Source organism: Panonychus citri, unplaced genomic scaffold (genome assembly GCF_014898815.1).
Source record: "Panonychus citri isolate SS breed McGregor unplaced genomic scaffold, ASM1489881v1 Contig00111, whole genome shotgun sequence".
NCBI lineage: Eukaryota > Metazoa > Arthropoda > Arachnida > Trombidiformes > Tetranychidae > Panonychus > Panonychus citri.
The window spans coordinates 747,466-762,084 of record NW_026515516.1 but is presented as its reverse complement, the minus strand read 5'-3'; the positions used below and the strand labels follow the sequence as shown (position 1 = coordinate 762,084).

Below are 14,619 nucleotides of genomic sequence, written 5' to 3'. Positions count from 1 at the left end.
AAACAATTAACCTGAATCATCAAAATCCAATGATAATTAACAAATTAAGCGAAAAGCTTTGCACAATTGCAAATTAAATTGAATGATTAACAAATTAGCTGACAATTTTAAAAAGCTCAATCATCATTCACAAAACAATCAATTAATCACCAACAATTGATCAAAACTGATCAACTTTCCATATTGGATCCAAGTAGTTAACAATTAATGATGAATCTAATTCAATCTAATTCTCTGTAAACAATTAACTGATTGTTCAATTTCTATATCAAATTTTACGCATTAAGGGTTAATTGTTATGTACATTGTTTTGTTTTTAATTATCATTTTAACCAATGATTTGAATGATTTTTACATAACAATCATATGATATTAATCATAATTAGTTAATTAATCAAGTAATAATAATAATACATACGATTAATTAATAAGTTTATTATATTTGTAACAATTTGTTTGTTTGTTTTTGTCTCAATTAAAATTGATGAAAATAAAATAGCGCGAAAATAAAAACAGAAACAATTAAATCAAATTGTTGTTTGTTTGAAGTCATGTTCATGTTTTACTGTTTACAACAATTTAATCACTTGCAATTAAATTAGATTGATAATCGATTATTCTGATTACCAAAGTGATTAAACATTTTCTTGAGTTGATTAACAACAAAACCCGAAAAAAGTTTCAAGTTAAACTTCAAGTTTCGTTGAATTGTTAACTCGAAATGTTCAACTTTCCATAACAAACTAAACAATTAAATTTTCAATTATTTGATGTTAAAATTAGTCCAGTTGATTGAAAAGTTTGATCAACTTAATTGTTTGACAATCAATAACCAATAAATGCTTTTACCTCTATTGGTTATATATAATAAATTATTAAATTATTACTAATCACTTGATGATATTAATCGTTGGTTAATTTACAAGACTTTTATCAGTAATTAAGTAACAATTTAGATATCGATTGAGTTTATTTGGTTGATTTGTCTTTGTTTGTTTCAATTTGAAAGAGTTAATTGTTTGTATTGTTTTTGCTTTGTAAATGTTTTAATTGTTTTTCTTTTTCTTTTCATTTGGAATCAAATCAAAGTGTGGATATGCGAACGGTCACTAATTGTCCAGGTTCAACGGATGAATGGGCTGAAACTGTCCGTTCAGATGAAGTCTCACCAAGATCCTTCATCGAATCGGGTGTCGATAAATGTTCAGTTGTCCCTAATTCACAAGGTTGATTATTATTAACATTATTTAAATTATTATTATTACTATTAACAGGCCGTTCATCTGATCCTGGATTAGCTGGAGTTGATGAGGATGAAGATGATGGATGATGACGATGATGACGATGATGATGATGATCAGGAATTGGTTCAGTTGATTGATTAGGTTCCAGGTCAAGGGTTAGTTTACTTTTATGAATATCATTCATTTCCTCTTCCTCTTCCTCGTTTTCATTTGAGCTTCGATGTTTCTGTTGACAATGAGAGGAAGAAAAATCAAATCGAAAAATAAAATTAACAAATTACATTAACAATTAACAATTCTTAATACAATTAGTTGAATGATTTAAATTGTTAATCATTGATTAACTTTGATTGTCGTAGCAATTTCAGTCTATAATATGAAGTTTTGTTTTCTTCAAAAGGTAAACATTGAATAGATTTTATCAATGTTGTTGATTATGATCAGAATGATAATCTAATCATTAATTAAGATGAAGTTTAATCGCTAATTAAAGCGGAAATTTAATTTCCTTTGAAACAAAAAGATAAATAAATCAAGGATCAAGATTCAAACTCTAATCATGTTAAATTAAACTCATCATGGAAACCATGATAATCTAATATATTTTTTCCCTTCTGTTTTTCTTATCATGAATTCTGATGATATTGAGTAAATGTTTCAACGTTTCCAGGGTTATTGATTCATTCATCACCCACTTTAATGTTTAATTGTTACTATTGATTGAATTTAAGGGGAAGATTGTTTTTCTATCATGATGATGACGATCATCATCCTGGTCATCATTCAACTAGAATTCATGAAAGTGAGATAATAATCATCGTTTCCATGGTAGATCAAAATTATCTCCATAGGAAATTCAGTTCACGAATTGAGTTGAAAACTTGAACCATAGAAAAAAAAAATCAACAAACAGACAACAAACTATAATCATCTCATGGGAAATTTTTATCCATCATGAAAAATCATGATGAATTTTCAGACTATGATGATGAAAGAAAAAATAAACCACAGAGATAAATTAACCTGAACAAATGGAATGAGAAAAGAAAAAAAAATTTTCATGATAAAAGTTCAGGAATTGAATAAATATTCAATATGATTGGAAAATAGGCTTTTCATTACTAAATTGTGCCTTCGATTGTTTTTAATTGTGATCATTTATCCTTAAATTGTTGATCTGATCATCAACCAATTTATTGTGTTTCATTTTCTGTTCCTATGGTTACAATTAATTTCTAGACTTAATTTTTGATACAATAATTTGTTAATCTAATGATTAACACATTCAATTATTACTAAATCATGTTAATAACAATCATTACCTTTTAATATTCATAATAGTTTGTTATTTAATTGCTATTAATTGCTAAATTAATTTTCAACCTTTCTCCCTATCAACAATTAACTAATCATATTCTTGGTGTAATTTAAATAATATCAACATTTGTTGCTATCTCATTGATTAAATATAATTTAGTTTTTCATCATGATTAACAATTAGTAATTATAATACCTTAAATAATGATTAAATCAAGAGCACAATTAACATGCTTTTATTATGATTAGTGGCAAATTATTAATAATAATTGTTTTTTTCTGGTGAATTTATTATTTTAAATAAATTAATTCTGATTAAAAATAGAGAAAAATTAAAATAATCAATTTAATTGTTCAAAAGGGATCATATAACTATAGTTAATTGCTGTTAACCATTTCTTATCAACTGATTAACTGATTGTCAAGTTAGAATTGGTCATGATCTAAATATTTTGATAAATTAACTTTAATCATTATCTTGATAATGAGAACAATTAAAACTCATTGGAAATTATTATCATGGCGATGAATCAAATCAAACAAACGTGATGAATGAAAAACTTTTTTTGTCTTTGTTGAAATTGAATTTTTTTTACTTCTTCTTGATTTCAATTCTTATTGTTTTCTTGATCACCATTTTCATGGTTGAGACTGAACAACTTCATGGTTAGCATTTCAATTGGCATTGATTATAATCAAAAGGATAATAAGTTATTCAGTTGATGATTCAAACATTATCATTATCATTATCATATAATTAGAATGATAATATTGTAGATTTGTTTTTTTTTTCTTACCTGATAACTTTTCCTTCCCAAACAATTGCGACAACAAGAGGTGAAAATATTTCTCCTTGAATCAATACTGGTCACTTTGAGTAGTAACGGTGATTCGGGCGGAAGTGATGAAGGCCTATTGGCCTGGCCATTAAAAGGTACATCAAGCTCAACAAATTCACGATCCTAAATAATCAAATTTAGTTCGAATTGGATTAGAATTTTTTTTTCTTTCTCATTTCCCTATTCTAAAAGTTACCATACTTAGAATATCAACTTACCGTTGTCTTCTCAAGACACCGAAGTAAATGATGATGTTGTAATTCAAAAATATCTTCTGGTCCATCTTCGAGTTCTTGGCCTGACTCAACGGCCGCCAATCGAGCCTCAGTTGCTTTCTTTTTGTTGACAAAAGCGGCTCCACTAGTGGCTTTGGCAATTCGAATACGAGCCATTCGTGCTTTCTAAATGTAAGAACGAATCGAAGTTGGAACATTCAAAGTGTTAGTGTTTTCTTTTATTAAATAGAACTTTTTTTTTCTTCTAAAATATTACCTTTTGTGCCTTCCGTTTATCTGCTCGTTGATTTTGATGATAAATTCTTGAAAAGTTGGAAACAATAACGGGAACTGGAAGAGCGATGACCAAGACACCACTTAATGAGCAAACACCCCCTACGATTTTACCAGTTATCGTGGCAGGAACCATATCACCATATCTGTGAATTGAGAGAGTGATAAAAGTAAAGGTAACAATTAATAATAATCCAAATTAATTGAAAAGTTAAAGGGTTTGTATTGGCCAACAAATAACAAATTTCATTTGTACAAATCCAATTGTAAAAGTAAAGGTTTAGGTGACACTTTTGAACGTTACTATCAATGGTAATTGGATAAATTTTGCTGTAATCAGAGTGTTAATGTAATTTTATAGGAAGAAAATTGAATCCGATTATATGTATCAAGCAATATGCTGATTGAGTTGACAAACAATTATCATTAATCAAGCAGCATGTAAATTGTACGTTGACTGATCAAAGTGACACAAAAATCAAAGTTAATCAAAGTTGAGATAAATTAACAATTACTAATTGAAAGTGATTGTAACTGTTTGGATTTGGCTGTTTTCTCATTTATTTATTTAGTTTTTGTTCCTGGATAATTATGATTATTGTCAAAACAGAATCACAATCAGTGAGATCCAAGGGGTAAGAAAAAAAAACAAGATAAAGATAAAGATTAGGTTACTAAAACTCCCTGAGATTGACTGATTTATTGACTAATCAGCAAGAAATAGTTGATATCATGAAGATGATTATCAGTAAATTGTTACAATGAATGATTTTCACCAATCGCTGGGCTTGATTACATTGGATTTGATACTCATAATGGATAAAGTATAATCATTAGTCAAGGATTTGGGAGTGGGAATGGGAGTGGGAGTGGGAGGAGAGGTGGAAACAGTGGGAAATGGTTAAGATTGATAATGATGATGATATAATAAAGTGTATATATTAAGATGAAGGGGATTGAGTGTCTGAGCTTATTTTTAGCATGATCATTATTGATCATATGATTATCATCATCATCTTCAAGTTTATTTCATGTATTCACATTTAAGGTCACCATGAACTTGCAAATATCTGAAGATTCAGGATATTGAAATGAAAGAGAAAGAAAAAAAGTTAACAATTCGATTTACATCATTTTGTTTTTATCCATGAAAATGAATGAGGTAAATTCTGATTCAGTTTTTAATCCATTCAAATAATGAGAAGAATCTTTCAAATTGTAGCGGAAAATGTTATTCTGAAAAGTTTGAATCTCTTTCCTGGAAATCAGAGATTATATAATAAGAAATCCGGATTCTGTAAGTTGCTCAATCTTTCATGTTAATGCAAAATTGATTGAGTGAAAAAATATTATATTCCAGAGAAATTCAGAGTCAATTGGATTTTCAATATTTCCTCAATTTGGATTTAATGTTAATCAACAACTGGAAACTTTGGAAACTCAATCGGATCAGAATTTTTTGTTTCCCATCTCATTTGAATGAGCATATGAAAAGTTCACAAGATTCTCATGCTAAATGTATTCACAGATAGAAACGAAACAATTTTCCGGAAGAATCTTTGAAAAATTCTGGAATTCTGGATATATAACATATAATACAATTTCTTCAGCTCATCATGGTGCATGAGGATGAGATTAATTTTCCACTCAGAGATTAAATTGTTTTTAATTACATCTTGAGGTTGATTAATTTTGATAAAATACGAAGGAGTAAAAAACTTTCTACAATTGTTCAAGCTACTTTTTCAGTGTTGGAACTTTTATTTTCAGGGTTATTTGGAGAGGAAAAAAAATTTCCTCTTGTTGTTTCATGTCATCATCATGATGTTCAGAATGAACAAAAGATGAGTAGGATTATGATGATGTAAAAGTCGCTCCTTTCAATCTATATCAAAGTACATTTCAACTTGGATTAAGTTACATCATCTTCATCACCAGGATGAAGATGATGGATACAAGAGAGATGAGGATGCTAAATAGAGAGAGAGAGAGAGACAACTATGGGGGTGGTAATTGAAGATGATGAATGTACCCTGATTTAAATTGAAGTCCACATGAAAGGATTACTAAGATCAGCGAGAAAGAGTAAAAAATAATCAAAGTTAACCTCACAATGTAAATTCTGCTTCAATGATTTTCCATAAAATAAAAATCTTCCTCCCTGTATAATATAATAACCCACCGCCACCTCAACCCACTCAGGATTTAATAATTTCTGGCGAATCACCAAACTCATCTATCATATTTGATTGAACAGAAACAATAAGATTTATATAAATTTCCGATTCAAATTGAGTCTTAACAACGACAATACTTTTATATTTCCAATATCAATGTATCTTAATCTTATTTTATAGCATTTAACATCTCCAATCAACTGAACACATGAGATTAGAGATTAGATAATATCGATTAATACTCTTGATTATCTTCATTTCTTTTTCCAATTAATATTTGATCGGCCACTCTGGGAGTGTGAATATTGAACAGATATTATGATGTACAATATAAGATTGATTGATTCTTAGTTGAATGTTGAACGGTTCAGATCTGATAAGATTCACTGAGTTGACACAAAGTTTGATTATTAACCCATGAAAATCGTTAATAATAATTAACTTAATCCTTTTGTTGTAAATAATAACAACCAATTGTTGAAAGATATTATCACAGCTTAAATAGCGAGAGATTATCATGGGTCAACTGAACACTAATCTTTTTGGTTTTTTGTCCAATGATTGACAATCACCATCATCTTCATGATAATAGTATAAAAATCATTTCCACATGAACTTTCATCTCTGATCCACTGAATCTAAACTAATAACTCTCTAGAATTATATTTGTCTGAATCATTCCAATCAGAAGACGAAGAAGAAAAACTCGCAAAGGAAACAGAAAATTCATCAAGAGAAATGTGATAATAACATTATCAGAATTTTCTCATAATCATGGAGGTAGAAGAAGAGAAATATTTTCTCCAACACCATTCAGAATGATGAATAATCATGAATCCACCAAGAACAAGAAACAAATGATAATCATCATTAATAATTGTTCATCATCATCATTAATCAATAATGAGAAGAAGAAGAAGAAGAAAAAAGTTCTAATCATAAACAAGTTGAATTCTCTGAATGCTCTTAATCAGATCAACCTTAGGAAATCAAGTATCTCATGATATTATCTGAATAGTGATCATTATGATTGGATAACAATAGTAACTTTTACTGTTATGTTACATCAGGTTGATTGTTTCCAATCAAAAGTGATGATAATGATGATGATACTGTCATCTTTAATCATAACGGTAGTTGATGATGATTATCAATAAGCAATCACAATCAAATCAGTTTCTGTGTGTCAACAAATTAACGTCAAACATGAATCATGTCATAAATATTATTACATTAAACATTATCAGTTCTGGTTGTATCATGAAGAGGAAACATTAAGATTATTTATATATTATTACATGAGGGATAATTTCATGATGATTTCAGAGAGTAATCAAACTGATATACTTGAAATCATCCTCATGATTATCATTAGTATCATTATGTTGTTTGAAAACAATTGATTAACAGATGATTATCATCATCTTCAGGATTGTTATTATCATATTTCCTTATGATAAATCAACTCATGAATTTCAATATAGTTTTTTTTTATTCATATACTGATCTTCATGAGAGTCACCATGATGATGTTGATGGTGCTGGTGATTCATGTTTGAATGGGTCAGCAAAGTTTGGACAATGATGATAATGTAGAAATGATTTTCTTAATATATTTTTTTTTCTTCAATAAAATCACCAAAGTTTTCAATCATTTTCACATGAATAAACATTCAGAACACATTCTGTTTTATCAGAATTTTTCAGAACTTTTTTTTTCTCAATCTTTTCCTTGGTTATATTCATCTTCAAACATGATACGATATTCAGTTGATTAAGATTCTGATCCAGGAATGAGATGCCACCTCCTCTTTACTGCTGAAAATGATGACGATAAAAAATCAATCCATTGAGTAGTTCAATCATGATGGTCATCACTATTATCTAATGTCCAGTTCTGGGTGATATCTTTGTTACAACATTCATGTAATTATTTCTTAATCAATTAACGTTGTTATCACTTTTCTTTTGTCTCAATGGGAAACTTTCATCATCCTTAATGAAAACAAGTGATTTCATTACAATTTATCATCATCATCATGCAAAAATCAGCCTTTGATCATGATGACTGAGAAACTAATGGAAATCATGATTAATGTTAATAATTTAAATTCCTAAATTGTTAGAGACTGAGTTTGGATTTGAATCTCCATCATGATAATTATTAAATAGGTCACATGATCAGGATAATCAATGAAAAGTTAAAATTAAGATGAAGATGAAGACGAAGATGAAATTTTATAAATTAGTTTATTATTCATACTCAGAAATGAAGATAAAGGAAATGATAGTTTCCAAGTGAAACCAATAAATCAATAAATTAAATGGTAATCATGTTAATCATGATTATCACTGAGCCATTTACTTTTTTTCCTTGGTTAAAGTCATTCAAGGTAATTTATGGATTAGTTTGTGAACAAGGTGAATGTTGATTGTCTTGAATAACCATGAAAATTAAGTTATATTAAACATGATGAACGATCAAAAGTATATCCAATGGTGGGAAATAAAGGATGAGATGGAAAGTTGAACGAGAAAAAAGTTCTTAAACTATTCATGGAATTGGAAAATTCATAATTTATTAAGAGAGAGAGAGAGTTTTTTCCATGACTATTTACACTTGATAATAAAACTTACAAAAAGTTCATTATTCAGTTGATTCAATTTGATGAATATTTTTCATTTTCTCCATGACTTTTAAAGTAAATTTATCATCACCATCATAATCAGATGGTATTGAAAAGTTTACATGATAAGATTGATGATTATTCAATGATGAAAAAGTCTGAATAGTTTGCAATTCAATCTCCATTCCCTGTGAGTTAATTGAAGGAGATTTTCAATTGATTCATCAAAATCATTATGACTTTTGATAACTCTAAGTATCAATTTCTTAGAATATCAATTGAAAAATATTCTGATGATCACTTGACCCTAACTTTCAGTTACTAACACTTCAGTTTCAGAACTGGAAAATATCATCAACCTGATCATCAGTGTAAAATATTGATAAACATTCATTACAATAGATTGTGAACTCGTCAGAGATAATTTGAAATTATCCTCATGATAATATGAGAAAGAAGCTGCTATAATCATGATGATTATGTTTATCTCTTTTCACTGAGTAAATCGTTCATGAAAAGTTGAACTGAACAGTTTTGCGTTCATTTATAAACTTGGTCTTTTTAAATTTCATCTTCAGTATTTAAATCATGCTATTAAACGATTGCAATGAGATATAACCTTGGACAGGGTCATAAATAGGTCAATTGGACGAGAAAACAATTTGAAAAGAAGAGAGAAAGAGAGAAATTTGAAAAGTTCTAAAAATAGCAAACTCAAGATATGCGATCGTTATCGGAAACTATTCTAGGCCAAAGTTATTATTCCATGAATAGTATTGGCTGGGAGTAGAAAAAAGTTTATCTTCCAGATTCTATTCAGAATCTTTGTCGTCATCATAATAATCTTAATCTCTTTCTATTTCTCTCTCTCTTTTTCTTTCTTAATCTTCTCTGAATACAGGTCATGGTCATTTCCAACCTCAGAATTCTCAGTTTGAGATAAACGAATAGTAAAAAAGTTCTATTATTATCTCAAATATTTTTGTTCTCTGCATCTAATAATATTCTCATCGTTCATTGTGTGATCATCATCGTCATCATCTGAATAATAATAATCCATGATAACAATTTAGGTAATTGATAAAAAAACAAGATGATAGATATTGATTGAATCAATTGGAATAACAGAGAATCAGAATTTATTACCAGATAAAAGGGAAAAGGAACAGGAAGAAAAAAAGTTCCAACTTTAAGATCGATATAATTGTTCATCCCTTGTTCATCTGAATAACGAAATAGTAACTGGAAACATCTCATGTCGTTAATTTGATTACATAAATATTAAAAGAATGAGAGAGAGAGAGAGAGAGAAGTTCTGAAATTTGCTCGAATCTTTAGATTATTATCATTTTTAAATTCGTCTTGAAACTCATATTTCATTCAGAATCGATTGTGAAAGATGAGATGAAGATGAAAAACTTTTTTTCTTCCATCCGTTAGAAAATACGAAATCGAAAAGTTATCAAAATCTATTATCTTCTTTATCATCAGCATTTTCCTCCTACAATGAAGCTTTGGCTGTATTCAACTATTTACCTGTCAGTGGACATTGTCCACCGGAGGGGAAGTAAGGTGAACAAAAAAATCTTCTTCTTCTTTTCCTATGGAAGGAAAAATAATCATCTAGCCTTCCCTGTCAATGTAGAAATTTTTTTTTTCTCTTATATTTGTTCCCATGTTGTTATTGTTACCATTTCCTTGCCAATAAACACAATACGAAGGGTAAAATTTGGTGATATGAGATAAGCTGATTTTGTCATGGACATTACAGGATCAAGGAAGAAAAGAGGAAGAAGATGATGAAAATGATGACTTAAAATCTATCCATTGGTGAGTTTAAAGCTCTGGACAAACATAAGGTAAGTTTAGGAAATGCAGAGGAAAAAGTTCAAGACATTGTTCAGTCTTTTCCCTTTTCCTGGATTTGTTGAGAAACTTTTTTTACTCGGTTATATTTTATCCAGAAGAAATAATAATAAAATGAATCAGAATGAAAATCTCAGAATCTTTAAATTACCTTGTTAAATCAAAATGATTGTTGTTTTCTGTTAATCCCTTATTGGTTAATATTTACTAGACATATCCACCATTTCCTATGGTGATTTATATTATAAAATTTTATTGTTTTCACTTTCACTTTTTGTAGTTTCAGGTTGACATTATTTTTGTTAACCCAAAGTTTTTATTTGTACCCAAAGGTAACAATCAAAATTTGTGTGTTCACTTTTTTTGTTGCTCTTTTGCCTGCAAGACATTTCATCATCAACCTTTAAGTTACTACTTATTATTATGCCTCTTTGGTAATGCGATGCTTGAGGTTAACCTCATGTTAGTGTTATGGTGATACATGAGATGATGTCGCTACTAATAATGTTGCAGAAAAAGTATAAAAACAAGATATCTAATCAAGGGTTTAACTCTTGATTAAATTGAAAGTTGACTATCTCTTGAAGATGACGTTGAGAGATGATACTGATCACTAAACTACCAGAGAAAGCTACATTGTTTTTACCTCTTTAGTCAAAAAGGCTTGAGAGAGAAAGAGATGAGTCATAATTATGATTTAGAGAGAGAGAAAGAGAGATTATAATTGTCATCGCAATTAAGATTAAAAATATTAAGTATGTATTAATATATTGTTACCTCAAAAAGTTGACAACATTATTAACAAAACCGTAATCCTGGTGATTATTGTTTCCCTTTATTATTATCTTTTAACAGTGATCATTAACACTTACACAGTGAGAGAGTGAGGATGGGATGTTAAAAGTGGCTAAATTTCATGATAATGTTCATGAGAGAGATGGAAAGGATTAAATGTTGAGGATTTCAGAATGATAATGAGATAGGAAGAGGAAGGGATGAAAAAAATTACATATAAGAAAAATAAGTCAACTATATGATGAGGTTTTCTCATCTTTAAGTGTCGAAACAATTTCCAGGCTTCTGAATTCATCCAAGATAATCATCTATCATGAAATTATCATCATGGTCACTGAATTAAATGAGGTTTGAAGCTCCAATGAATATACATGTAAATATGAGCAATTCATTGGGAATTGGTTCTAGTAATTAATGTCTTGATTTACTAATGAATGTAAACTAATTTTCTTACAATACAATGTAATTATCAATTCCTATTGGAATAATATTATTATTCATTGGTAAATTGAGAATAAACATAAAAAAAAGTTATCTTGAAACTTTTTTCTTGTTCCTTGTGAATAACTAAATCCTTTGATTGTATTAATATTTTATTCCCTTTGTGTCAATGATTATCAAATCAGTGTTAACAATCAATTAACAAATAACTTTGATGATGATAACATACAAGATAATTAAGTTTCGGTAATTCGTATTTTTTTTCTCGATTAAAACCAAAATTTGCGAGTAAAAGTTTACAACTCAATCGATAACAGATAATAACATGTAACATTTTCAGGATCCTAATGATAGTCATTAGTTTGATAATAGTGAGATAATAATAAGATGACAATTGAGTGAAAAGTAAAACTTGAAATAATAGTTACTATTAGAAAAGTGGATCAACTTGAGTCTATTTTCACCCAAAGTAGGAAGAAAAATTCTGTTAATTCTGAAGATAATGATGAAGAAAAAAAGATGAAGATTATAATATTGACCTGAGAGAGAAAACAGTTTCATCGTTAATGAGGATTGACTTGATTTCTTACGGAAAATGAACATTGGAATATAACCAAGAATTAAATGTTCAATGTTCGAGTCCCCCCTCGAATTCAGTTCTCATGCATGATAACAACAAATTGTATCACCTTCATCATCTTTTTTTATTCATCTCCACCATTTAGTTATCAATGTCACAGTAAATTGAAGTTGAATCATGTTCGAGTTTTTTTTTGTTCTCTCCACTATTTCGAGTTCTAAGTCTCAGAACTTTTTTTGTCTTTTCTTTATGCTTTTCGTTGATTACTCTGAATAAATTAAAGTGAACTTTTTTTTCCTCATCATCAGTTGATTAACTTGATTGTGATTGTCAGCGATATAAAAGCAAACCTTATTTTTAGCACTGACATTTAATAACAATCGGTGATGACAATGGTAATGATGATGATAAGTTGATTGTGATGATCAAGTCAAATGATTACATTTGATTAAGTTAACTTTCCTCTTGTTATTGTTGATTTAATTTTGGATAAATTTTCAATCACTTTACATACAAATGTATATATAAAGTTAATTGTCATTAAAATTTCATTTCACTCTCAAACAATTATCTCAATTTGTAATTTAAATTCAAAGGATAACAATAAACTAATTGTTGATTTATTGATTAGCTCTTTGTTTTGATCATTAAACCTTGATTATAATAACTGAAATTAAAATATAATGATAAAAGATTATTAAAATTATATTTAAATCATTTACCAGTGGGAGTAATTTTTTGATTATCATCAATGTAATTTAAATAAATTGTATTGATTAATTTACCAATTTATTATCTTAAAATTAACTCTGATTCCGTTGAGATTGTAATTTAAATTAAATGTCCAACATGATTTACTATCCTTGTTGATTTATAAAACTAAATCATCATCATCATAATTATAGTTATTAAATTGATTAAGTTTGCAAAAAAAAATTGAAGATTATTATTATTATTACTAAAAATTATACATTTTCATCGTGATTATAATTACTATGATTAACTAATTGCGCTATAATATTTTATATATACCATTGAACACCTTAATCATAATTATGTATAATCATGATTATCAATCAATTGGAAATCAGGAACATGATAATTTAATGGTGTTAAAAGTTATCGTGATCAACTGATCATCTTTGATGAATATTCATAGATTTAGATAATTAAAGTTGTCACAATTAGTTTGAATAATAACACAGATTTAATAAACTAATTGGTTTGTCAAATTTGAAACGTATATTAACAATCAACAATTAACTTAATAATTTCCTTATATATTAGAAATATGTAAATTGATCTGAGTAAAGTTACAAGTCAAATTTAAACATGATAATATCATGATATTTTCATGATGACTTTGTTTTTACAAAAGGTAAACATGAGATTATATTGATTTTTTTTTGTTTCATCTTCTGTTGTTGAAACTGAATCTTTGGTGATGAAGAGGAAGGAAAAGTTTCCACATGAAATTAGTTTCAATTGAAATGAAAGAGTAAATAATAAGACAATTTAACTGAAGACTCAGTGAGCATATAATTCAGAATTTTCAATGAAAATGATACTCACAGAATGGTGATAGAGAAAAGGAAACAGGGAGAAAGATGAAAGTTTCCCTTGTAGCTCCCTTTTTTTTATCATCATCTCCAAGTATTTAGATGATGATAAACTGAACATTAAAACTTTTATTCATTATAATATCAAATTCATTTGCAAGTTTAATTTGGTTTCATTTTGAAAATGCTTCAAAAACAGTGAAAAAATCATCAAGTAAAAAAAAATAGATCATCATGAAAGTAAAAACTTAAATCATTTTAAAGTAGGAAAAGTAATTGAGAAAAAGAAAATTGAAATTCTCAAAGTGTCTAGGGAAAATGTTGCCCGCCAGATGGCAACACCGTTCAGAATAAACTGATAACCAACAGAATTGAAAATGAAAAGAAAAGGTAAAATATATAACTCTAAATATAGAATTGTATTAATAATTAATATCTTCATGGGAGAGGAAAAAATTCTGAATCAACTGATTGATATTCTCATTGGGAATGAAATTTGTAAATTAAACGATAAGAAATCAACACAATTGATAAAACTATTAATACGATCACTTGTTAGTCATTATAATGATAACTATTATTTTCCATGACCACAATAACGGTAAATCATAACAATAGAAAGAAAAAAAAAGAAAAGAAAATAACTATTAATAAGAGAACATCTT

General features: G+C 28.1%; 1 protein-coding gene across 1 annotated transcript in view; it reads right to left on the bottom strand.

Moving 5' to 3' along the window:
- Positions 1-305: 305 nt before the first annotated feature.
- Positions 306-14,619, bottom strand: part of LOC128389861 (potassium voltage-gated channel protein Shal-like) — a 54,695-nt gene continuing 40,381 nt past the window's right edge. The window contains exons 2-5 of the mRNA XM_053349502.1: positions 3,893-4,055; positions 3,619-3,801; positions 3,359-3,523; positions 306-1,470 (exon numbers count right to left, since the gene is read on the bottom strand). Coding sequence (XP_053205477.1) covers positions 1,084-1,470; positions 3,359-3,523; positions 3,619-3,801; positions 3,893-4,055 — 898 coding nt within the window. The 3' untranslated portion in view covers positions 306-1,083. The remainder of the gene's footprint in view (positions 1,471-3,358; positions 3,524-3,618; positions 3,802-3,892; positions 4,056-14,619) is intronic.